Source organism: Cyanistes caeruleus, chromosome 9 (genome assembly GCF_971803275.1).
Source record: "Cyanistes caeruleus chromosome 9, bCyaCae1.hap1.1, whole genome shotgun sequence".
Classification (NCBI taxonomy): Eukaryota; Metazoa; Chordata; class Aves; order Passeriformes; family Paridae; genus Cyanistes; species Cyanistes caeruleus.
The window spans coordinates 27,088,446-27,113,219 of NC_141709.1; the positions used below are offsets into that span (position 1 = coordinate 27,088,446).

General features: G+C 44.3%; 1 protein-coding gene and 1 long non-coding RNA gene across 2 annotated transcripts in view; one reads left to right on the forward strand and one right to left on the reverse strand.

Annotated features, from left to right (window-relative positions):
- TRABD2B (TraB domain containing 2B) overlaps window positions 1–2,794 on the reverse strand; it is a 267,567-nt gene extending 264,773 nt beyond the window's left edge. Inside the window, exons 1-2 of the mRNA XM_086841861.1 lie at window positions 2,318–2,794; window positions 1,320–1,880 (exon numbers count right to left, since the gene is read on the reverse strand). Coding sequence (XP_086697987.1) covers window positions 1,320–1,880; window positions 2,318–2,425 — 669 coding nt within the window. The 5' untranslated portion in view covers window positions 2,426–2,794. The remainder of the gene's footprint in view (window positions 1–1,319; window positions 1,881–2,317) is intronic.
- Window positions 2,795–3,115: 321 nt separating this feature from the next.
- LOC111933074 (uncharacterized) lies at window positions 3,116–23,930 on the forward strand. Its single transcript, XR_002866506.2, has 4 exons — window positions 3,116–4,310; window positions 14,929–14,983; window positions 16,637–16,778; window positions 23,687–23,930. It is a non-coding gene; the product is annotated as an uncharacterized LOC111933074 (long non-coding RNA).
- The last annotated feature ends 844 nt before the right edge of the window (window positions 23,931–24,774 follow it).

The following is a 24,774-nucleotide window of genomic DNA, read 5'->3' on the forward strand; positions in this document are numbered from 1 at the left end:
ACCTTAAAGAAAGGGTTCAGCAGAAAGCACTCAAACCTTTCACACAGAACAGTTTAAAACGAATTCCTTGATTTGGATGTGTGTTAAATAATGCAAAGGTCCTGAGGGGCTTTCTTTTAATTATTTTTGTTGATAAACAAGAAAATACATTCAAAAGTGTATGCAACAAATCTTCTCTGAAGGCTGTATTCAGAGTTAAAACTCCTAGTTGAAGTATTGGATAAACCAAATGTTAGTGAAAGTCAGACTTTTTCTCCTTCAAATAGTTCCTACCGGACTTCAGGGGAGCAGGGGGTGAAGGCACTCTAAGGACATTTTAATCACACCGAAGATTAGTACTTTAATCCTTATTCCCACATCACCAAGAATTTTTATGGTCAAAGTAGGACAGTAAGATAAGGCTGGAAATAGACTGATCCAAAACTAATGACGAAAAGCAGGTAAAAAATGAAATATCAGAGCAGTAACTGACACCATCTTAAATCTCTCCTGGATTATTTGTTTTCTTCCACACACATTCATTTCCTCAATTTCTCGTAAATCTCATTTCACATAAACAGTTCCACAAAGCAAAGTCAATAGCTGTTACTGTGTTCCTGATTAATCCACTGAAATGAAATAGATCTCATGGCTTAGTATTTGGTTGTTTAAAGCTAAATCCATTGAAAGAATTCCGGAGTCCAGTTACACCAATAACTTTTGTTTCTTAAACTACATCCTTTTCTGTTTGCTGAAATTTACCTGCTCTAAAATGAAATAAACCCATGCCTATTGCACACTTAATTTCCCCCAGTACAAGGGCAACATGAGCCACTTTGTTTTGACCCAGAGTGACCACTAAAAAGACAACTGACAGTTTGCATGTACTTAAATCAATTTGAACAATGTCGAAATTTCTATTTTCATTGTTCATGCTTCATCCTCTTCCTGACAAGTACCACAGAGCTGCTTTACTTCAAAACAAACAAACAAACAAACAAAAAAACCCACTTTTTACCCAGCTCTGGGGCAGAATGGGAAGCATGGAAGTTTCCCTCACAAGTGGCAAGCAAGCAGACACACACATTCACACCCTGGACATTTGCCTCTCAAATAAATTATACACACGATACCCACACAGAGCTTGCCACGCACATCACGGGTTCCAGCAGGCAGCACGGATCGGTGTGACGGAGAACAGGCAGCCCAACACAGAAGCTGCTGAGGCCCACGAGTGACTAGCCCACTGTTTGGGGTTCACCCCCTTCAACTGATGGAAGTGCAAGGAGAACAGCCCCCATATCCTGGGATAAGGCACGAGGCCCAGAAAGCCTCCTTACCTGGGAGAAGTTGAGCCCGTTCAGCGGGTGACATTGCTCCTCCACCCGCTCCACCGCACCCGTCTTCTTCTTCATCCTCTCGGCCTCCTGGGCGAGGTAGAGATCGAGCACCGGCACCCCTCTGGAGCGGATGTCCGTCTCCGTCAAGGAGTTCACCATGAGCATCACCCAGACGGGTCTCTTGCGCTCCCAGTTCCCGGCGATGGCGTTGAAGAGGTAGTCGGCATAGAGCCCTTTGCCCCGCTGGTCCGGGGTCATCCAGTGGGGCAGCATCAGCTTGATGTAGTCCAGGTGGCGTTTGAGGCGGCGGTACAGCTCCCGGGGCAGCACGTCCTGCAGGTTCTCCCCGTGGGGCAGCATCTGGCAGCTGGCCAGCCCCGAGATGGTGTAGGGGTCCGTGAGGTCCAGCTCGAAGTACACGCTGGAGCTGGCGTGGAAGGCGGCCTTGGAGTTGTCAGGGATGAAGTCCCAAACTCGCGTGTAGGGCACGTGGATGGTGCCGAAGAGATAAGCGGGGGGGTCACGGCGAATGGTCCAGAGGAAGGAGTTGAGCTCTCCTTGCTGCGGGGAAGACGGAGGGGCCGGTCAGTGATGGAGGGGCACAAAGGCAGGAGACAGCGATGTCACCCTCGGGGCTGCCCGCAGGGCAGGAGGAGCGGGGGTCCCGCTTCCCCCTCTCCTCCTCGCACAAGCCCCACGCGGGCTCGCAGCGAGCAAAGCCCCCGGGCACCGTGAGGCCCGCGTGGGGCTGGGACCCGCCGTGACCCTCCGCTCGCCCCCGCATCCCTCCGGCCCCGCTCCAGCCCCGGGCCCCTCCGCGGGGGACGCGCGGGGCAGCGCCGCCACACCTGCGGGGCCACGCGCGCCCGCGAGCGCGGGGCCCCGCTCCCTCCGCGCGCCCCCGGCCCGCCCGCGCCCCGCGGCCCCCGCGCGCCCCGCGGACACGCGCGCATCCCCCGCGGGCCGGCGCGCCCCCGGCCCGGCCCGGCCCGGCTCACCGAGCGGGGCAGGTCGCACTGCCCCGTGTCCATCTGCTCCCGCCGGGCCGCGGCGTCGGGCAGGAACCCCCCGAAGACGATGCAGATCAGCGTCAGGTTGAGTTGCATCCCGCTTCCTCTCGGTCTCCTCTCTCTCCTTCCCAGATGAGCCTTTTTGGATTTCTAAGATCTTTTTTTTTTTTTTTTCCCTCCCCCTCCTCCTGCTCTTCCCCCTTTTTTTTTTTTTTTAAGCCTTTTTTTTTTTTTTTTTTTTTTTTTATTCAAACAAACTTTGCCAGTCCCATCTGCATCTGACAAGTGCAGGGGGAAGGACTGGCTGCCCCCTCCCTCCCATGCTCTCCCCCCTCCCGCCCTTTCCCACCCCCTCTGGCTCCGGGCTTGTCAGAGGCGCTGGATGCTTTGGGGAGGATGGTTCTCATCGCCAGCCTCCGCCATGCTTTGGTGTTGCAGACCGGAGACGCTCCTTCCCGCCCCGCCGCCTCGGGAGGAGGTTGGGAGGAGAGGGGCGGGGGGGGGGAGGAAGAGAGGAGGAAGGGGGGGAGAGCAGCCAGAAAGTATAAAAGTTTAAAACCAAGATTTTTTTTGACTGTTTTTTTTTTTTTTTTCTTTAATTCCGCGGCCGAGAAGGGGGTCCCGCGGCGCCTTTCGGAAGGCGGGCGGTGCTCGGCGGGGCGGCGGCGACCCCCGCACCCCGGCCCCGCTCCGCGTTCCCCGCTCCGGAGGCCGGACCCGCGCGCCGGCGGAAAGTTCCGCGCAGCCGCCCCGGCCCGCCCGCGCCTCCCGCCGCCCGCGGCCGCCGCCAGGGGGCGATGGCGCCCCAGCTGCGGCTGAGGGGCGGCGGCGCTCGCCCGTGGCCCGCCCGGCCCGCGGCACCTGCGCGGCGCGTCCCGCGCGTTTAACAGCCGACAGCGCGAATCCGGCGAGCTCCCACATCCCCAAACTGCCAAAACCACTTGAGAGAGTCAGTCCGACGGGGTTTGTCACGGGCAGGAACCGAGGGCAGGCGGCTCCCCGGGGGATGCCCTAGGGCGCCCTCCCTCAGCCCTCGCCGGCTGCTGACCCGCGCGGCCGGGACACGTCCGGCTTTCCCCGGCCCCTCCGAGCCCGGCGGGGAGGGCAGGACAAGGACGTGGCCCCTGCATGGCGCGGGTGGCACCCTACCCCGTACCTCAGCTGTCCTCACCGGGACCCCCGCCTCCCGAGCTTCACAAGGAGGATGGAAGCACGGAAACTTGTGTAGTTTTCAAACATGCATCATTAGCGATCCAGCTTCCACTTGAACTGAAAAGCTTCAGCAACACGACCCGAGGTGATTCTTGGTGACAGGAGCGCTTGAGGGTCCCTGGGGGTCTGGAGCCCTCTGTGGAGGTCATTGCAGAAGGCGATTGAGTCCAGCAGCTCCAGCTCACACCACTTACCGTGTGTTTAAAGGGTTTCAGAGCAGAGGACAGGCTGAGAGTGCCCGTCACCGTCGCATGCAAGAGCTCCTGCTTGTCCAGATACATTCTGGGCAAGGATGGGTGTCAGGCTGCCAGACATAGCCCATTTTCCCTGCTGGACACTGCCCCGGGCATTGCCCTCATCCTGCTCTGTGCAGCAGAGCCAATCTGTATCCTGGCTTCCCCATCACCTTCCTGACTGCAAACCCTGACCAAAACTAGGAAGTTCCACACTGTATTGACAATGATCAAACTACCAAAATTGACATGATGAAATGCAGTCATTACCACTATGATGCATGGAGCCAGCAGAGTTTTGAGTGACAGACTCAGGCCCACCTGGATGTAAATGTGGCTTCCTGAGAGCCCTGTGGAGACTGTGAGGGACACTGGTTGTTGTGTGACTGAAGGCACTTTGGAACCACTGTGTGTTCATCCCCTGCACGCTGCCCCTGGCAGGAGAGCATCCTCCTCACCACAGTGTTGGAACCAGCAGCTCCTTTCTAAGTGATGCCATTCATCCTCTTCTCTCTCCTCCCAGATCTCCCAGACAGGTAAAAATCAGGTGGAGTAAGGGACTGGCTTTTCTTCATTTTCTTCATTCAAAGCACACAATCCTGTTGCTTTTCCCTAAGCTGCCACAAACCATTTCAAAGCTACAGGCTTGATGATGTCATGACACCATAACATGGAGCTCCATTTGTTTTCTTTTTTCTTTTTTTTTATAAATTAGATTGGAAGAGATCTTCGAGATCATTAAGTCCAATCCATGCCCTGACACCTCAACTAGATCATGGCACCAAGTGCCAGATCCAGTCTTTTTTTAAACATATCTTGGGATGGTGCTCCACCTGGATCAAACTCTCCTTGCATTCAGCAAGTGCCACGTCCAAAGTGACATGGCTGCACTTGCCTGGCTTACAGGCTTTGACTTGGCCTACTCTTTCTCTAGCTCCTTCCCAAATCTCTTCCAAAGCCAAAGAACAGAGGAGCCTTGTCAGGGGGCTGCTAGGGACATCAGGAGTGACATGGCCCAGAATCTCACGCCCTTGAGAAGACTCCTGGGAGGTCTGTGAGGATGTGAGGCCCTGCTCAGTGCCGGGTGCTGTGCAGTGAGGGAGGCGATTGCCCTTATCAATAGCGTACATATCAAAGCAGGGCAAGAATAAACAAACATCTTTGGCACTGTGCTCGTCTTCCATGAGCCAAAAGGCAGGTGTGTGTGTGTGTGTGTGGATGTGTGTGTGGATAGCAAGTTTTCCAGCCGTTTCCCTGAACTCAGCCCTGATGTTGCAAGAACTGTCTAGCTGTGAAAACACGGCCTCGCCTTGATTTATGCCGCTTGTGGGTAAGATGACTAAGAAGAAGAAGCGGGGGGGGGGGAAAAAAGAGCATAACAGGAACAGAAATCCCAGTGGGAGCACGATGAGGGTGTGTACAGATTTGGTGGGACAGTCAGGTTAGGGAAACTGCAGCCAGAGCTTCAGGCAGTAGGAAGAGGAGACCACAAAACCACATGCTATGTGTCATGATGTTCCACCTAAGATACAAAAGCACACCACAAGTTTTATGAAGGCAACTCTTACAGTAAAGAAATTAATTCTTTTGTGAAATTGTATCATTTTTTTTTTCCTCCTTCAGATGAGTTCCATATGTCCTCATGATTTTTTACTTTTAAACACAGCAGTTTAGAACAAATCTTAAGTAACGTTTAGCCTGCGTCTAAAGTAAATATTTACAAAAACATTAAATAATGGTGCTGATCTTTGGAAAATGTGTATTGCTCCCTACCTGCTACTGTTTTGTGCCTATCTGGAGTAACAGAGAAGCTTTGTAATACAGCCCAAGGCTGTAAAAGCAGTATAACAGTGTGATTAGAAGTAATCAGATGGAAAATACTGACTATTAAAAACTGTGAAGAGAAAAGAGGGCTAAGCTGCAAATAGAAGGTTACATTAGTTTGGTTTAACAAATTTTAAGAAAATTAATGGGGGAATTGGCTTTTAATCTTACAAAAGCTGTACTATTTTTGTAGAAGCATAATAAATAGTTATAGCTGTTATTTATGTCATGTATCATTTTCAAAGAACCTTGCTAAATAAATATTAATCATTTCACCAACCACTTAAAGGCAACCACTTTAGGGGTGCGGTGAGGCAACAATTTACCAAGTGAGTTGTGCTAAACAGGAAGTGAAGACAGCCAGATTCAATAAGGAGTCTGTGTGGGTATAAAAAATATTTTTGGAGGCTTTAACAATATCTTTAATGAGGTAAAACAAAACCCCATGGAATAGAGGGTAGATTTCTTTGTTAATGAGAAGCTTGCATTGGAACTTGTAATTACAGTGAGTTTCCAACAGGTAAAGAAGATTATTATTACATCTGAGAGAAAACAAATTGTGATGGATCAGTACTTGCATGCAGGGAAGTGTAACATTTTTATTAAAGAATGTGCTTCTCTCTGCTCACCTTCCTCACAGGAAAAACACCATATATTGTTGGCCTGTGATGTAGCAGTATTTCCCTGTCTCCACACTTTCATTTGAAGGCACTCAGTGGATTTCAGTCTCTGAATTTCTTAAAACCTTCCTGCAGTAAGGAATTCTGCTGGCCAATGACTCTCCCCAAACCTATCCTGTGTTAAAACTGGAAGAGTAAGCACCCAGCTTTTCCTTTTTCCACCTTTTTCCACAAATGAAGCTGAAGGTGTCTTCTGCTCCTGCCAGAGATGGCAGATGAGATTCAATCTTCTTGTATGCTAAATATCACAGAACAATCTAGGTTGGAAGGAACTTTTTTTCCTTCCTAGGAAGGAACTTTCCTAGGAACTTTCTCCTTCCTAGGAAGGAGATTTTTGTCCAACCACTCTGAGCAGGGTTCATTTCAATGTTAGATCGTGCTGCTGAAGTTCAGTTAAAGATTCTAATTAGATTTCTTTACTCCTGTACACAGGTGGCATTCTCTGTAGCTGCCCTGGACTCAAAAAAGTATCAAACCTAAAGCAGTTGCACCGCTAGCTGTCATGCCATGACTTGTTATTTGCTGTGACACCTGTGCTGTGATATGTCTGGCAAATAGATTTTCCTGCAGAAGATTGATTTTGATGTTGTAGTCACATAAAACATTGTGGCTCAGTCGTGCAATTCATGATTTGAAACATGCAGTTGTCAGATGAACAAGCCTCTACTACTTAAGGCTGTCACGCTGAAACTGCTGAATTATCACAACTGTTTCAATGTTTCACCTTTTTTTTTATGTGTGTTGCAAGCAATACAATGTAGTCACTGTAGTAGCTCTTACATTTTCTTGCCTGTTTGTCCTTCTGTGTCCAATTCAGTGCCTTTTGTCTCAGTGTAGCAAAAACAACCAATCTAGTTGTATGAAGAAAATCCCCTCTCAATCCTGACATTCTCCCTTCTAAGAACGAGGTATGAATTTTGCAGACCAACCAGCATTAGTAGCTTGTATTACATTTTGCAAAGTCTCACCTTGTGCTGTGGCCTCTGCAATGACAGACCACATCCTGCCTGAGACTAGGCGTGTAAATAGCTGAAGAAAACCTTTCCCAGTGTCAGACTCTGGAATGCATTCTCCCTCTGTAGAAAGTTTAGTCTGTGCTTGTGTATGTCTGTATTATTACCTATGCACACCTCTAAGAAGGTGTATGTAGCTATGTGTGTGTGTGTTTATATACATTAGTGCATTCATATATATATATATGTGCATACACACACACAAGATGATGGGAGAGGTGAGTGCTATTAATGCTCCCTTATATTCTTTTCAGTCCTTTTTCTCATCCTCTCAAAAATATTCTGAATTTTAGTCTATGGAGGCAGAAGCCTATCTTCCTCTTGTGAGCTACCACAAGTATGGTGGAGCCTGTCTTTTCAAGATCTTATGTCTGCACTATTGTTCCATTCCATTCCCAAAGCATATTAAATCAGAGAGATTGTGAAAAAAAGATCTGAAGGCAGCTCATCCACCTGAACAGAAATAATCTCCCTGCTGCATAGAAAAGGCTGAATCTGTTTCCATAGCACTATAGATTATCTCCTTGAGGCCTAATAAGCAAAGAGATTTCTTCCTGTTCAACATAGTTCAGTGTGCAGTTCCAGAAGCTCCACTTAATTTCATAAACAGTTGAAGCCTCTTTCATGTTTGGAGAATGATTGTGAGTTCAGCTGCTCAAGAGTCCTCTAAATGCTCCACTCTTTGTTATTCACTCTATTTTCTTTTTCTGCTTTCTAGATTGCCACTGATTTATACAACCTGGGTATCATATTATGTTCATTGATATTTATTAATGAGAAGCCTCAGAGGGTTTTTTAAGTGGGATGAGTCTTTATTATAAGGCAGCTAAACCAGCCCTCCAAGAGAGCACTTCTGAAAGACAGAATCTGTGTCTTTGGCCTGATCTGGAGCAGAATATTCCAAGTAAATCCAGTAACGTTGAGTGTATGTCTGATGTAGCTCATTTGCCAACAGCATTCCTATTCCGGTTGGAACACATAATAGACATGCAAAATATGCCAATATTTTGGTAATTTGGTGTAAAAACTGCTGCTTTTTTTCCTTTGGAGCTGGTAGAATATGGCTCACGTTTGTTGCGTGTGTATGGGCCTGCTCCTTATTAAACTCGTGGTCCCTTTTTCCAATAACCACTTCAGTGTTGGGAATCAACATAAGCAGTTCAGAAAAACACCATCTGTTGATTGGATAACCAAAAGTCTAGTTAGCTGGAAGTTTAAAAGACCACAAAGTCTCACTGAATCCATTTTTATGTTAATAAATTCCACCATGGAATATTTTCTGATGTCACATGGTAAAAGTGCCCCAAATAAATAGCAGCTGAAGCATTTTCCACTATTTATCACAGTGTTTTGTGAGCTTAACAATAGAAATTGGCCAGGATCTAAACTTCCCTAATCTCAGAATGCCATATGAGCATGTATATTTGGTTTCATGGATCTTAGACAAGTAGGTTCAGAAGGGATCTCATCTAGCCTGGCCAGAGCTGGGTCAGGTGGGCCTCTCCTATCCCAACCTCATGTTCATCTCACTTAGGAGTGGAGGCTGGGGGTAGCACTCTGTAATAGCTATTGACCTCATTCCATGCATCCTGTGCCATCCATTCTTTTGGTTCAGGTCACCTGCATAACTGTTTTTCAGTAGCAGTCCAGCACAAAACTATTGCTCCTCTGGACCTGTGTGCAAATACTTGATGAGACCTTCCAAGTCATCCTGGGTCTACTAAAAAGGGTAAATAAGGGATTTGCCTACGATGTTATAAAATTACTTCTAAGTAAAGCTAAGGAGGAGGACTCTGCCTTAGTGCTAGTGGTGCTGAGAGACCCTGAGGCTCAAAGTTCATGCCAGCACTGCAGCAATACTTTTGCAGGGTCATCATGGGGATGGTCTTCTCTCTAGATTTCAACACAGCCTGTGCTAGTATTTCCTGATAAATGGGCTACTGGCGATACTAAAGCCAGTATGTGCTACCCACTCATGGCCTTCTAGGGCACCTGCTGCAGCAGAAATCTGGCTGCCTCCTTTTATGAGAAATTTGGTTGTGGTTGTTAGAAGAGAATCCTAACCACCTCTGTGCTGTATCCCTTGTCCTCTCCCCCAGGTGGAAAATGACAGGGAGCTTTTTCAATACATGTAATTTTCTTGTAACACTGGCAGTTCTCTGTCCAAATCATGATTTTGTCCTGTTTTTAGGAACTCTCAGGTGAGGAGCGGTGTGTATGTATTTTGTACAGCCACATACCTAGTGTAGAGTCCTACTAATTTCTTTCTGTTGCCTGGAAACAACTTCTGCTGTTTTGAGTAGAACATGTAAATGCACTTAATCATGTGGAAGAAGCTTTGACATTTCAGATCTTAGCAATCTTCCCCTTTCCTTCCTCATGTGCAAGTCAAAGTGGCTTATACACTTGAGATCCAGCTGTGCATGCTTGGATCTGTGATACTCAGCCCATACTTTGAAACTACTCCTGCCCTGAAATCACACTGTGTATATCCATTACAAGCTGTAGGGAAGAATTAATTGAATAAAACCTGATGCTCTGCTGTGCAAAAGCACATCACAACTTACCTATCTTTTCCTACATATCTTCTGATTATTGCAGAACTGTAAAGGTCTTCTATTGTTTCTTTGAAACAAATTTAAAATAGTCCCAGTAATCCTTTTGGACTTGAGAAAAAATAAACATTTCACACTATGGCAAGTCCCTGAAATGCCTACAAGGGCTCCTCTGCTGAGCTATCCTAGGGATATCAAGTTTACTGTGATCTGGAAGGCTATGGCCAGCTCATCTTTTATTTATTTGGTAGGATCCCATTTTCAGTTTATCACAGAAGTTACTGTTTTCAGAGCCTTTTTCAGTGCACTCTTTTCCAAACAGTTTGAACTGACAAAGAGAAAAAACTGTCTGTTTTGGAAATGTGTCTCTAGTGCATGTTGATCACTCCCAGTTTGCGACTAATCATTTTTAGTCTGCCTGCATGAGGAGTTACGGACTAGTCTCTCCTCTTGTTAGCACTGGTCATGTGGAAAGCACCAAGAAAGCAGGGGGAAAAGTGTCAAACAAAAGAAATGCCATAATTTGGCAGGAAGAATGAGCTCTCCCGCCTTATTAGAAACTAGCTTTATTTTCACGTGGAAGTAGATCTTGCAGGCACTTTGCTTTCTGAGCACATCTTCTTGTTGCATCTTTTTCTACACACGCCTATCCCTGTGATGATGACTAGTCTCTGAGCATGAAACTAAAGGATGAATTATATCTGTGTTTCTGTCAAGAGCAGAGAAATATAGCCACAATAAACCTAGAAGTTTGTAGGGTGAAGTATAAAGAGAGACTTTATTTTGAGAAGCAAAAAGTTATGACTATTTAAATCTCATTGGGATGATGTTCATTGGGATCATCAGTCACACTTTTTGTTGTTGTTGCTAACTTACACATGCACATAGAAACTGCCTTTCATGGATGAAAAATGTCTTGCTTATTCACAAGCCCAGTAGAAATAAACATCATTTTATATATATATCTGTACTGCTGGCAGTGAGGATTTTATTTGTCATGCCATGTGCCAAGCTTTCATTAGTCAAAGTGTGAAAAATCCCATTTGCTGTGTTTTGGAGAGTTCCCATTGGAAGCATTTAGAGAGCAATTCACTGATCTTTCAATCCCTGGAAAGGAGAAGGGATCCCCCTGGGCACTGGCCAATAACATGGGACTCAGGGGTTCTGCTTTACTCCTCAACTTTGTAACCCATCCTCTTTTTAACTCTGAGCAAATTGCTTCATCTGTCCACATCTTGAATCCCCAGTGACAAGGATCAGGCTTTCAAGTCATAAATTTGTTCATTAGCATAAACTTAATATCTCAGATGCTAATATGGTGGTAACCACATGGTCAGACTCTTCAAGCTAAGTAAGTTTGATAAATGGAGGCAAGTCTGGGTCTGAACATAAGTTTTGGAGAAGCTCCAGAGCACAAACAGCATGGCTCTTTGATTTCACTGTACACTGTCACAGAAAGCCAAGCACACTTTTCTGCACGCTTGGATCTCTGCCACTGCTGAAGTCCAGGTCCTGTTCTCTGCATCCCAAGCCTACCTCATTTGGGGGCTGATACAGGGAGGTAAGGTCCCTGTGGTGTCCTCTCTGAATGAGGTCACTGTGAAGATAGTAGAGTCATGCAATAAGTAGAGCTGACAAGGAAATGGCTTTGGCTTGATGAATTTAGCTTTGTGAAGCTGTGCATATACCCACAAATCTGCAGACTGAAGAGTTTGAGGTCCTGCTCCTGCCTGTGCTGGTGAACTGTCTCTACGGCCCCTATTCCTTTGTGTAAAATAGGTAGCGCCTAAAAGCCAACATGAGTAAGATCAAACTCTGCTTATTCAGATGGAAAGTATTGCTCCAGTCCCCTGGGAGTTTGCTTTCTTTTTTTTTAGGAATGGTGTTGCCAAGTTCTGGACAGAATTTACAGAACAAATCTCTTGGCATTGTAATTCATTGCAAAGGAGATCTAAGTTTATCAACTGAATTATAGCTGATGGAGCCTTATATCAATTTTTTAAGTGTCCTTTTGACTTCTTTTATGTTTCTTCTCTGCCCTCATCAAGATGCTCAATGAAGGACTTAAATCTATTTTCACCTTCTTTAGAGGCACCGATGATAAAGCAAATGAAATATTACTCTTTCTGGGTAGTAAATTTATAGCAGGCAACAACAAAACCATGAGAACTTATATGGCCTTTTGCCAAAGAAACCAAGGATTTGAATCCATATACTGAAAATATATGCATATCTGTTCCGGTGTTTAAAGAGCTGTGAGAAATCCTTTTCTTAAGTGAAATGAGAGAAAAGTCTCCCAAATCACCTATGAGCCTCCTTTTAAAGCCTGAGTGTTGTCAGAAGTTTAAAACTTTATTAAGACTTTGCTTTTAGCTCCATGACATATCTTAAGAAGATGCAGGTATGAGAAGAATGAAGGCATTGTAGGATCAAACAGCTGAGCGTCCATTATCCATGCCTGGGACAATGTGACTCAAGGCTCAGTGTCCATGTCTGCCCATGGAGATAAGGACTAGAAGCCTGACCAGATCTTCCCCTGAAGGAGTCATGGAAAATGGCAAGACATTCCCTTTGAACTGGAACAGCACCATCAGTCCTAAAACCAAACTGCCCCTGGGCTCCTGCAGCCTCTGTTCATTATCTGTTGGTAGCTGTCTCCTTGCTGCAGTTTTCTCAGCCAGCTTCCCACAAAAGGTACTGTGCCCTCCTCCCAGGAAGCCCTGTGTTCACTGGCTAAACTCTCTGTTGGAGTTCTTTTGCTCTTTCCATTCTCCTCCATTACTTCTCTTGTGATTCAGTCATGTTGTAGGATAAATGAGGTATCAGCATCTAACCAGCCTGGACCACACTGAGGTTTCATCCTCTAGTCTTGGATTTGAACTCTGTGTTCTGAGAAGCCTCTCAAGAATGACTGACCATCACAGTGTCTTGCTTGCTTGGACACCTCAGGTCTTTGTGGCTCAGTAGTTAAGGGAGTCCACCACATCTCTAGATGGACATTTCCCAGGCTGCCTGCTAGGGCACAGTCCCCCGACTGTGCCCTAGAAGGCAGCCTGGGAAATGCCCATCATGTGCCTGCAGAGTTTGCAGGTTCCTGCCTGGGAAATGCCCATCATGTGCCCATCATGTGCCCATCATGTGCCTGCAGAGCTTGCTTTAACACTGCTGGCAAATCCCATCGTGTCCTCACCAGTCCTCGTTTGACTACGCATGTGGAAGTCTTCAGACATGTCTGCAGTCAGATGCTTGCCGTGTTTTCAATCAACACAATTCAGTTTTAAATTATAGCTCTAAGAGCTTTCCAGGCTGTGCCGACAAGCCTGGTCCTTAAAAAAAAAAACAAACAACAAACAACCAAGCTCCAAACCAGTGTGCTTTGAGCAGAAGAATGAAGGGAAAGTGACATCCATTCTGGGAAGGAAGAAGCAAGAATAACAAAATCTGGCACCCTGGTCTGTGTTTGCTCTAATGATGCATCTTCATGTGCTTCGTGTCCTTTGGTAACACTGCCCTTTCCGTGCCACGTCGTGGATCGTCAGATGAGGAAGCTTGGCCCAAAATAAACGCCAGGCTGGTTTTCATCTCGGGGATTTGTTTGTGCCAAGCGAACAAAGTAACTTCTTTGTGGCTGTTTGCATTTGTCGTTCCAAGTTGTCTGAGCACTGGGTTATAAATACACATCACCGATTGATAGCCTCAATATGTCCAGCCGGACAAGCTTTGCGTGCTGGCAAGGAAAGGATTTGGCTTGCCTTAATTATTTTTGTTTTAATACTTTTTAAAAATGTTTGATATAAATCAAAGATACTGTAAATATAACACAGGAGGAGCGGGTTCCTTCCTTACCCATATTTTAGACTGGGTTTCTGTGCAACGATTTTAGGTAAATTTTGTTTCATATGTATATTCTTTACAGTCATGTATGTAAAGGGGTGATGTCAAGCTACGTGTGTAATTTAAATGTTATTTTTAATGCAGAAATAAAATAAAGTCAGAATTTTTATTAATTTACCTCCTATTAGAGGAGATATGAGGTATGAGAGGAACGTGAAGGGCTGAGTTGTTCTGAGCTCTGCCTTAGGAGTGCTCATGGTAAGCCAAGACCTGCTGTCCTGGGCCTGTGACAACAAGGCCTCTTAATCACCGGTGACTCTGAGCAGCCTGAGCTAAACCCTGAGTCTGGGGGACTCTCAGCCAAATCCTGACTCCTTCATCAAGGAATGTTCAGCCTTCCAGACTTGCTTTACTTCTGCGCCCACCCCCAGCCCCTACCACTGAAAAACAATGCTGGTGAAAAATGCCTCTTTGGGAATTTAATTTGTATGGAAAACATTTTATTTTTGTATCCAAATCTTCCAGTCTGTGTAGGGTTTTCCATTTGCTTTCAGCAAAGACACTTTTTCACTGTTTTTCTCATCCAAAATTCTTATTAAGAAACTGAATGCTTCTACCAAAAATGGGCATCTTTTCCTTCTCCTTTACCCCCTTCTCCATTCACTACATCCCCTGAAAGCAAGTTAATTTAAAGAAAGCACATTTCTCTTAAAAAAATTCCCATGGAATTGATTTTGTTGTGGTTAATGTCTGCTTTGTCTGTCTTCTGTCTGGAGGAAAATTCCTTGAAACATTATCAGACAGTGCATCTCTACAGCCCAAATGAGGTTCTAAACATCTCATTTATTCATTTATATGATAATCCAGTAACCATAATTGTGGTCGCTGGCTTATTTGCAATTGGTATATTGAAACAGTTGTGCACAGTTGTTTGAAAACTGGATCCCTTTCCAAAGGTCTCAGCCTCAGACACATTTTAGGAAGAATGTGCTTACTGGATGCAGTGAGATGCCATGTTTTGTTACATACACATGCACATGTGTATTTTTATTAATGTATACACATCTATTTATAAAATATGTGCATGTAGCTAGAAGTGAAAAATCACAGTATCTTGTACCTGATTTTAGTTTTGCTTTGAACAAAACTTTTCCAGGGTGTCCTGGAAACAATGCCCATACAGAGCAAGAGACAGGCAATTTTACACAAATTTACAAATTTACGGTGATGACTTGGTTTCGCTTTCAGGTTCTGATGCAAAAGGAGAATATGGGGCCATGTCCATGCGTGACAGTGTGGGAAGGTACGTGCTGGATCTGTGTGGACTGAACTGGCCAGCATCAGTCTGTTCCCCACTGTCTAAGAGTGAACAAGCTTTCAGAGTGTGGTTGACCCTGAAAAAGCATGAAAGAAAATAGACGTGTGGGTCTGAGTCCCTTCATAAACCCAGGTTGCAGAAGTGGGCTTCTTACTTGCACTTATTCCTGTGTGTGTAAGTTAAGGGGCGAGTAATATAAATTGAGGCCTAATTTTTTCTTTGAAGCCATTAACACCCACCCACAAGCAACAGGAAACAGACTTCAACTTTAATTAGTACCAACACATTCAAAATTCACCGTATATTTGCCTTCAAGTGCAGCAAAGCAGCTTCAAAGCTAAAAGCTTCTTCACTTTCTAAGTAATAATGAGGTATTAATGAGGCAATTAGGGGCTTGTAAACATGGTGTCAAAGAGATATGAACTAATCACCAGCAACAGGAAAAAGACAGATCCCTCTGACTTCAGTGCTCTGTGCTCTCCCTAGGCCCCTGAGGCATTCTGTGCTTGTAAACTAATCCACAAAAATGTTCTAGATTAATTCAAAACACTATCCTCTTTTTAATTCCCTGACTGTCTTCGGGCTTGTTTCTGAATAGATGCTCTGTGTGAAGGCTTTTAAATACGCACTTTTGTTACTGCAATAAAACCCAGATTGAAGTTCTCTTGCACTAAGCTGTCAATTTATATTTGGCTCTCTTCTTAGATACATATGAAATACTTCTAAATAATTTGTTAGAGTATTTCTTGCAGTTTATTTCCTTTTAGGCTATTTAATTAAAAAAATAAAGCATATAATTTAATTAGAACTGACAAACACCATGAATTTGCCCCTAGAATTTGAAATGTTTGCATTGAAAATGAAGGATTAAACACACCAGTTAAATCTTGGAGTGATGCAGAGAGGGCAGGGACAAACATTTCCCCTCACAGATTCGTTAGCTTGAATCTTGGACTGGGATTAGTGCAATGTGATTTTATGAGAGTAGAGTCTCTTTTTCAATTCTCATTTCCTTGTAGCGATAGAGTTCAGATCTCATCTAGCTCATGTTGAATTCAACCTGCCATGCTGTTTTCTGTTGCTAAAGGAAAACTCACAGCAGATTTATCCACAGTAAGATATCAAATATTGTTCTGCTGTCATGATAGATTTTGAGGTTACCACTATTAAAAAACCATAGAATCACAGAATCATTTGGTTTGGAAGGAACCTTAGAGATCATCTTGTTCCAGCCCCACTGCCATGAGCAGGGACACCTTCCACTAGACTGGGTTGCTCAAAGTCCCATCCTTGGCCTTGGCTACTTCCAGGGATGGGGTATCCACAGCTTCTCTGGGCAACCTGTGTCAGTGTCTCACCACCCTCATATGGAAGAATTTTTTCCTAATGATTCAAATAATTTTGTACTTTCTAAGTGCAAGTAGAGGCAAAAAAAATAAAAATAAAAAATACCCTTACAATATAAAAAAATGTCACAGATATTCACAAGACAGTGAAACTTGAGGTAAAGCACAGACTGATGAATTTCATAAGCTGGGAGCAAACATATCCTCACAATATCCCTGATATGTACACTCCAAATCTTCATGTGATAGTTGAAATTCTGACCTCTCTGTTTCCTTCACATTATCTCCACAGATGGTATTTCTCCACAACTGGAAATACTACTGATTGGAGAGAGGATTTTTGGATATGGCATGTTGTCTCCTGGAGATTAGTGTGAAACTCCATATCTTTTCTCTGTCTGATCTCATTACAGTCAGCTCTCTAGGGGTGAAAAGTGAGTTCTCTAAACCAACTTATTGTGAAAAAATATTTTGAAACATAAAACATTGTGGTTTGATCCTACATTCTCACAGGTATACATTGGAAATCACTTGGTTGAAGTCAGGAAAGTGTGTTAAGCTCTCAGAAGTAAAAACAGAATGGAGGCTCTAATAGTTTTTCCTACATCAGGAATTTGATCTAATCCACAGGAAAATTGTACATGAGTTCAACAGTCCAGCACTTTGCCTAGTGGTATGCAGCTGATTATAACTCTGGACTTGTCCCTCCAAAGACCAGTCAAAAATGATCTCCAAACATTTCTGAGAAGAATTCTTGTAAAGATGATGATGGTGAATCATGTCTTCAAATGTGAAAGCTAGTACTGTCTCCAGAAATTCAGTTGATTTGAATTTTCAGCAACATTTTCTTCTGGACATTACTCACCTCTGATAGCAGCAGGTTATTGTTGCAGAAGAGATTGATGAGTGTTCAATGCTGTCATGATTGTCTCTTCTAGAGTCATCGATTGTCTCCTTCACCTAAGCCCATCTAATTTATGGCTGATTTAGAACATTTCAGTATTTATTAAAACATTTGCACATTGAGGAATCAACCTCCCCCTGTGGTCCTGTGCAGTCCAGTAATGGCTGTCCCCTCAATATTGATCCTTGCAAAGCTTTAGTTTGTACTTGGATATGACCAAATCTTTTTTCTGGATATGAAATTTTGTTGCAGCATCCCTGGTCAAGAGAAGCAGCCCTCAGGTATCCCATTGTGTTTCTGGCAGGTCTTGGTGGAGACACCACACCTTCCACACTGCATGTAAATTCCCAGAGCACGAGCACACACACTCCTGGCTTTCACCCAGGGCTTTGTGCCTGGGAGCTCAGAGCCACGTGAAGATTTTGGTGTGTGGTTGTAGGACCAGGAGAGTTGACACTTGGGTGAAGATTTCACCAGCTCTCATTAAGCAAACACACATAGGCCAGTGTCACAGCCTTTCCAGTATTCCTTGCCTCAAGCACAAGAGCCATCAGTACCTGTGATGCTGTTAAAAAGAGACCACAGCTACAGACATCAGCTGCAAACACATCTTGGTTCCTCCCAGGCAGACAAAGTGCTTGAAACCTCTGACTCCTACTGTGAGTTGAAAGGAGTTTGGGACTGGTGACCCTAAATGCAGCTGATCATTAAATCACAGCTCTGGCCCAGAGTCCCAGAGAGAAGGGAATCCCCAGCATCCTGCGTGGAGTGCATCCTGTGAGTGCATGGAGCAGAGGCCGAGCTGTGGAAGGGGGGACAGCCACAGCATCCCCTTTTCAATGTGTGAGACAGCAGACCTGCCTTGATAGCTCAGAGCTGTAGTGCTTGGGACATTACCTTTCCTTCACCTCTTTCCTTCCTCTCCTCCTGTGTTAATCCTACATAACTCTCTCTGTTCTTTCCATCTGGGGATATCTTAAAAGACCCCTACAGTTCTGCAGGGCCTCTCCTGATTGTCTGTAATAATACAGGATGCCGGGACCATTAACACCTTCTCTGAGCACAGCATGTTGGAGCTGCAACATTTTCCAGCTTGGGCTCCTTTGCCAAAGGGTATTGTGTGTGCATGCTCAACTTTTCTTTTAAAATCCCAAATAGGGTTTTCTTTTCTCTCTTCCTTCCAGGTTGTGTGTGTTTTTGCTATTGGTATCCATGGGACTTTTCCTCTTGGGTTTCCTTTAGAGGTCTAGGGTTGGTTTTGGTTTTTGGTTTTTTTGGGTTTTTTTTTTTTTTTTTTGTTTCTTCTCCTTCTCCCCACCAAACCACAGTTTCTGGGAGGGTGGTAACTGAGAAGGAGAGAATGAGTGAGTCTGCAGAGTTGTAAGTGAACCCTTAAGTGGAGCACTTTTCTTTGGGGGTCATTAGTTCAAAGAGAAGTGAAGTGACATCTGCAGTGTTCCGCCACCTGAGAGCTGGTAGATAGGTTTCCATCACAAAAACATCATGCAGGCAGGTTACTGGGGATTTATGACTGAGTTTGGTTCTCTGGAATATAATAGTCACCACTAAAACCTTTTTCAAACTTGAGACATTCCTAGTAGCTCTGTCATATACATACTTTTGAGGATCTAAGAAGAGCCAGTTCAAATCCCAGCTGTGCCTCCTGAACTGGCAACTCAAGGGTAAAGGAGAGGAGCTTTGTAAAGAAGGTAAGACAAGAAAATGAGTTTTCACTCCAAGGACACAGCTTCCTGCATTGACACAAAGGTATTGTAAGCATATAAACAAATGTGTCCCAGAGATACATGGCAAAGAGTGACTTGTAAGTGCATGTGAGGTTGGTTTGAAATGTAGGTAAGCAGTGAGCAAAAAGCAGTCTGAGGGAGAGAGATCTCTACAACAGCAGAGATGCCTGCTCCTTCCCTTCATGTTGAACCTCTGCCAGCAAAATGCAGGGGAGGAACTTCAGATGGACCAGGATGTGTCCTGTGGTTAGTGACAGCCCAGATTTGTTTCTAAGTGGATAGACACATCTTTCTAAGAATTGAAATTTTGCTGTCTACATGTAGTTTTCTGAGGTAAAATCTTGCTCCATCAAAACTGAGTCATCCTTCCCAGCTGGGTGGGTACAGTTCTGTCTCCTGCCTTGAATAAAGGAGATTATACAAGTAACTGGGATAGGCCAAAAGCATCTGTAATATAACACTAGTGAGAAAGAGCAGTTGCCACGAGTGATTTTGTGACCTGTGGAGTGCTGGAGATGATGTGACCAGAAATAGGTCAGGCCAGTGACCCTCCACCTGAGCTTGGACCTGCCCTAAATGACACAAATTGCAGTGGGAGCTGTAAAGCTGGAGCAGTTTGGCTGTGAGGCGAGCCGTGAGCTAAAGTGCAGAACACCATTGATGGCTCTCCTGTGAGTGGAGAGTCTCTCCAGGATCTCCTTGTGTCAGAATGGTCACCTGAGACACAGCAAGAAATGACCAGTGCCAGTTAAGAGCTTTGTTCCCTCTTTGTCCTGGGCTCTGCAGGGGCTGTTCCTGAACTGCTGCTGTTTTCCACGCTGCAGTTCCCTGGCATGGGAATGTGTTAACAGTCTGTTTAGCTGGTCTTTGTAGACTACAAGCTTTGTGTATGCATATGCTGTGAGAGATTTGTCAGAGCCTTTCCTGGAATGGGGTGCGGATTAGCCAGGGCCTCCGGAGAGCTTGTAATGGAAATCAATATAATGGTTGTAATAACTAATGATAACAATGTCAAGAATGGCAACAAAAAGCTTCAGAGCACAGTGTCCTTTGATTTTGAGACTTTTGAAGGGGAGCAGAAAAGAATTATTTGAGGACCGTTTCATAGAACTCCTCCTGGGAAAAATATTTTATTGAAAGAGGGTATGTTAGCCAAAGCAAGACATAAATATTTTACTTACTAGAGCACAGGCTGTTTCTCTTCTCATTGGCCCCTTTGCCAAGGTTGGCCTCAGACAGAAATTTGCAGTGTCCATTTCTGTACTGTGTGGAGGGGGAACTGGGGGCATGGAGACCCAGGCCATGAACTGAAAGCCTTCCCCAAAGAAAAGAAAAAAACCCCCATCTTAGAGAAATTGCCTTGCTCATAAAATGTGACATTTGCATGGCAGTTGCTAAGATTGTTTTTTCTTCATAAACACGGCTTCAGAGTAAAGATGTGGGAAGCCCACTGTGGATTGAACTGGGTGAAGGTATCAGATCTCAGCAGCTAACTTGACAACAAAACTAATTACCCTGTGAGGGCAGAACAGATACTGCCACCTTTCCAGTACACACTGCCCTGTGTGAGCTCTCTGATGTCTAATAGAGCTTGGGCTGAGCATGATTTCTCTCCCTGGGAGAGCTAATAAGATTTCATTCCCTTCTACCTGACTATTTCCTCAAGATGTGGAGAAATGTGGGATCACTGAGCTCTCTGGCACCATTGCACTTCATTGTGTCACATAATCTTAAGAAAGGAGATAGACAGGAAGGCAGAAATGCTCAGGCAGCCGAATTCACATAACAAGTGAAATCATAGGTGCATTTCCTTCCCATTAGAGCTGTTCAATCACTTTTCAAATCTGTCAAGGAAAATACCTCTAAGTCTCCATCTCAAAGTGTCCTTACACTAGAGGCTGTGAGACCCTGAGTGTAGGGTGCAGTAGCTCAGAGAAGCAGGGCTGTATTTCTTTCATATTCTCTCTCCTGTAGCATGAGTGTCTGGTTCTGAGCACAGATGGATCCAGGGTGACAGTTTTTATCTTCTTATACCCAGTTTTTAAGGGTGCTGTCGGCACTGGTAGTTTGTAGCAGATGTCCAGGGAAAAGCATGAAGGTAAGATAGATGATATCCATAGTTCTCCAAGGTATTCTCTTTCAGCCTCTGGAAGATTGTCATTTAGAGACATTGAGCCAGAAGTGGTATCTGTTGTGTTTTGGTGCCTTTGCAATTTATTGCTTTTTCTTCTATGCCTTTGTCTAACTTTTGAGCCCATGTAAAGGGCTGACACGTGCCAGAGAGCTCGAGTTCAACAACCTCTGTGAGTGTAAAAACCTCTCTCCCCTCATCTGCTCTGTACACACCTCCAGCTTATTCAAGCTGGCATCAAACACCTCTTGGAATCCACAAGATGCTGTCCATCCCTCACTGCTCACACAATTCTCCCTCGAGTTTTATAGGGCTTGAGCATATCTGTTTTCTTTTCTACCCTCAAGCATCTTAGTGCATTCTCACACAAAAGCTCTCCAGCTATTTTCTCCCATATCTCCCATTCCAGTTTTACTATATCCTTGGCTGTTCAGGATGAAAACTGCCAGTTTCCCAGGGCCAAGCCAAGGGCTGTTTGGCTTGTAGCATCTCTTAGAGAAGTTTAGCATTTGTTCTATGCTTGAATTCTTACTGGTAAGCTGAAAGAGGGCAAGAAAAGGTGATCCAGAACCTGATATGGCTGGTTTCTGTTCTATCATGTTAACTCTCCAGCTGCACTGTTTGGAGTGAAAGCAGGTTCAATTGAATTAGAAATGGAGAAAGTTTGTCAGTGAGTTGGCAGATAAATTTTGCTTTACACCATGGAAACAGATATGGCAGTAGAAATCCTTGCTAGCCAGTGTGCATTCTCTGCAGCTCTCTCTGCCAACAAGAAGATACAGCAAGAGCCAACTTTTTGCTTGCCTGGTATCGCATTGTGAATCTGCTTAACCATGTGTTCACCCCCAGTCTGCAAATGCTTCTCAGATTGAATATCTGTTGGAGAAAATAGTTCAGAGGTGACTGGTTACTTTTTAACCCCTGGAAACTGCTTTCAAAGAACTTTTTTTGCAAATGTGGCGTTTTGTAGCCCCCTTTTTTGCCATCCAGGGAATTCAGTCTGTGTACAGGGTATCTGCAAGGGGCTTCCAAAAGGTTAGGCTCCAAAGCTGAGCATGTGTTTTTATGAAATGCATGAATAGCTTTGACCTCACTGAGGGAAAATATCCTCTGTAAAACTTCAGCCATTGCAAGGCAAGCTGTGAAGCTGGAAATGTGGTGCTGTCAAGAAAAAAGAGTTCCTACAGTCTTCCAAGGTGAAATCCTAGCCTTCATCTAACTATACAAAGCTGGTGGCAGATTTCCCAGATTTGAACAGGCCATGATTTCACCTACAGTTGTCATGGACTGCAGGAGCTGAATTGGACTGGACAGAGTTAACTCTGATGTCATCCAGGCAGTGGGATTTTTTCCCAGCGTTTTCTGCATGTGGGTCTAGGAACTTGGTATTGAATTAGAATCTGTCTAGGAGGAGTGCTGGTAATTGCAGAAACAAATCCCAGGGGTTGCCATTTAATCTACAAGCTCAGTTTTGTTTCAATTAGCTGTAAAGTTGGCAATGAGCACAAATGGGTAACCATGAAATGAAAGCTCCTCCAGTGAACACTGTGTCCACAAACTCTCCAAATTGCTGACTCTCATTAGAAAGCAAAGGGAGGGGAGAAAATAAAACCACAAACAGTGAGATCCAATTATGGTCTTTCTTCTTTGTTCTTCCACCATCTGGAAATGGCTGGTTTATGTTCTAGAAAAGGAGCATGCTCTAGACCTGGGTGTGTAGTCCCTCTGCAGCAATGTCCTTCACTGGGACTGAAAGATTTCATTTACATGGGGCAGAGGAGCTCTCCCATTTCTTTGCTCAGGATTTCTGTGCCCACTCAGGCCTAAACAACAGATTGTGCTGTTCCCAAGTGTGCAATTAGCTTCAAAACAGAACTTAAGTCAGTTAATGTTGTGTCCAGCTTCCTCCAAAGAGCAGAGCCTGTTTGAACTACCATCAAGTAGAATTCAGGTAAATACCTCCTAAAAACTAAAAATGCTGCTTCTCTGGCAGCTTTCACCAGGCTTTGTTTAAAGAAAACATTGTGTTTTCCTGACTTTTTAAATCAAGTATTCAGTCAATCAAGCAGGACTACATATACCCTCAATTATTATACTAACTCTTATTTTCAAAGTTCACTCATGGAGATCTTCTTCATTTCAAAATGTCTTTTGAAATCCTGCAGATGATAGGAAAAGGAGGACACAGAAGTAAATTGTCTGAGGTGACAGAGCAAGCCAGGATCAGAGCTGGAATCAGGATTCCTGACTCCTGGAAAGTTTCTTATCCAGTGAACACAGATATGTGTTACTGCTGTTGAAGAGGATGATAGCATTTTCATTAGGCAATTCAAAAAGAACAATTGTTCTATTCAGTACTATATAACAAAAGAATGTATATTCAAAACAGAGCCAAGACTGTTAATACCTTGTTTCCAACCCACTGGATGCTGATGTCTTATGAAGAAACCCTTAGTGATTTCCCTAACAGGAAAAGCAATAAAGCCATCCTAATCATCAAAGATGTTGATATTTACAGTTTCCAGAGCTATCTCCATTGTATTATCTTTCCTTTTCCTCCAGACAGGTCCTGGTGGAGCCCATCAAAGCCTTGTGGTGTGGATTGAACCAGAAACCACCAAAGGTGCCGTTGGGTCTAAATTATGCTCTGATTTTATAGGCTAAGGGTCATCTAATCAGCCTCTGTGAAAAATTTCCTGGGCTACAAAATACTTGTGTCAGAATACTGAAGTCTGTGGGGGCAAGATTTATCTTCAAATAACTTCAAATAAATAAATATGGCAACTGCCAAAAACTTGGCTAGAAATAGTTCACCACTATGGCTTTTTTTTCCCAGGATCCTTTGCAACCATAAGCACTTCTTTTTTTCTTTATTTTTTTAATTCCATTTGCAGGCTGTTTACTCAGTGAAAAGTGGTGGGTGAGCTCATGTCATTCCCACACAGGTTTTCAGAATGGGAATGCTGTGTGTTACCTCATGTTCCTGTGGCTTTGACCAAAGCAGCAGTCCTGACAGACGTTAGTTCAGAGATCACAGGGTACAGAGTGACTAAAAAAATGTGGTTCAGGGTAGATTTAACATGTAGTTTTTCAGATGTAGTAAGACTTTGGGGCCAAAGAACAAGTGGCAAGAGTTGAGGGACTGGTAAAAAATAGTGCACCTTTCATATGCCTTCACCCATTAATGCAGATAACGCTTAGAGAGAAGTAAAGAAACAGAGAATTCCCAGAGCTTTGTTTCAATTGATTATAAGCTCTTCTGGCTTCCATGGTATCTTATCTTTACCAGGACAGTAGAGACAACCTAGTGTCTAACACTTTCTCCTTGCTGCATTCCTGTGGAGGAACTCTGTGATACCCTGCCCATTTTACAAATGAAACACCACAGGGTTGAGGGACAGCCTCAGGGTCATGCAGGGAATCAGTCTTAGAGCAGAGAATTAAACAAAGCCCTCCCAAATCTTCATGAGTGCCTTAACCATCTTTGTCTCCCTATCTAGTTTTAGCACAGAGCAAATTTTAATTTGATGCTGAGATGGGCAAAAGCACCTCAGGCACTGTATGAAATGAAGCATGGGAGTCCTTTCAGAAAAGTCATTCTCTGGTTGTAGTTGCTTTTTCAATCCATAAGCAGTCTCACCACAGAGAGA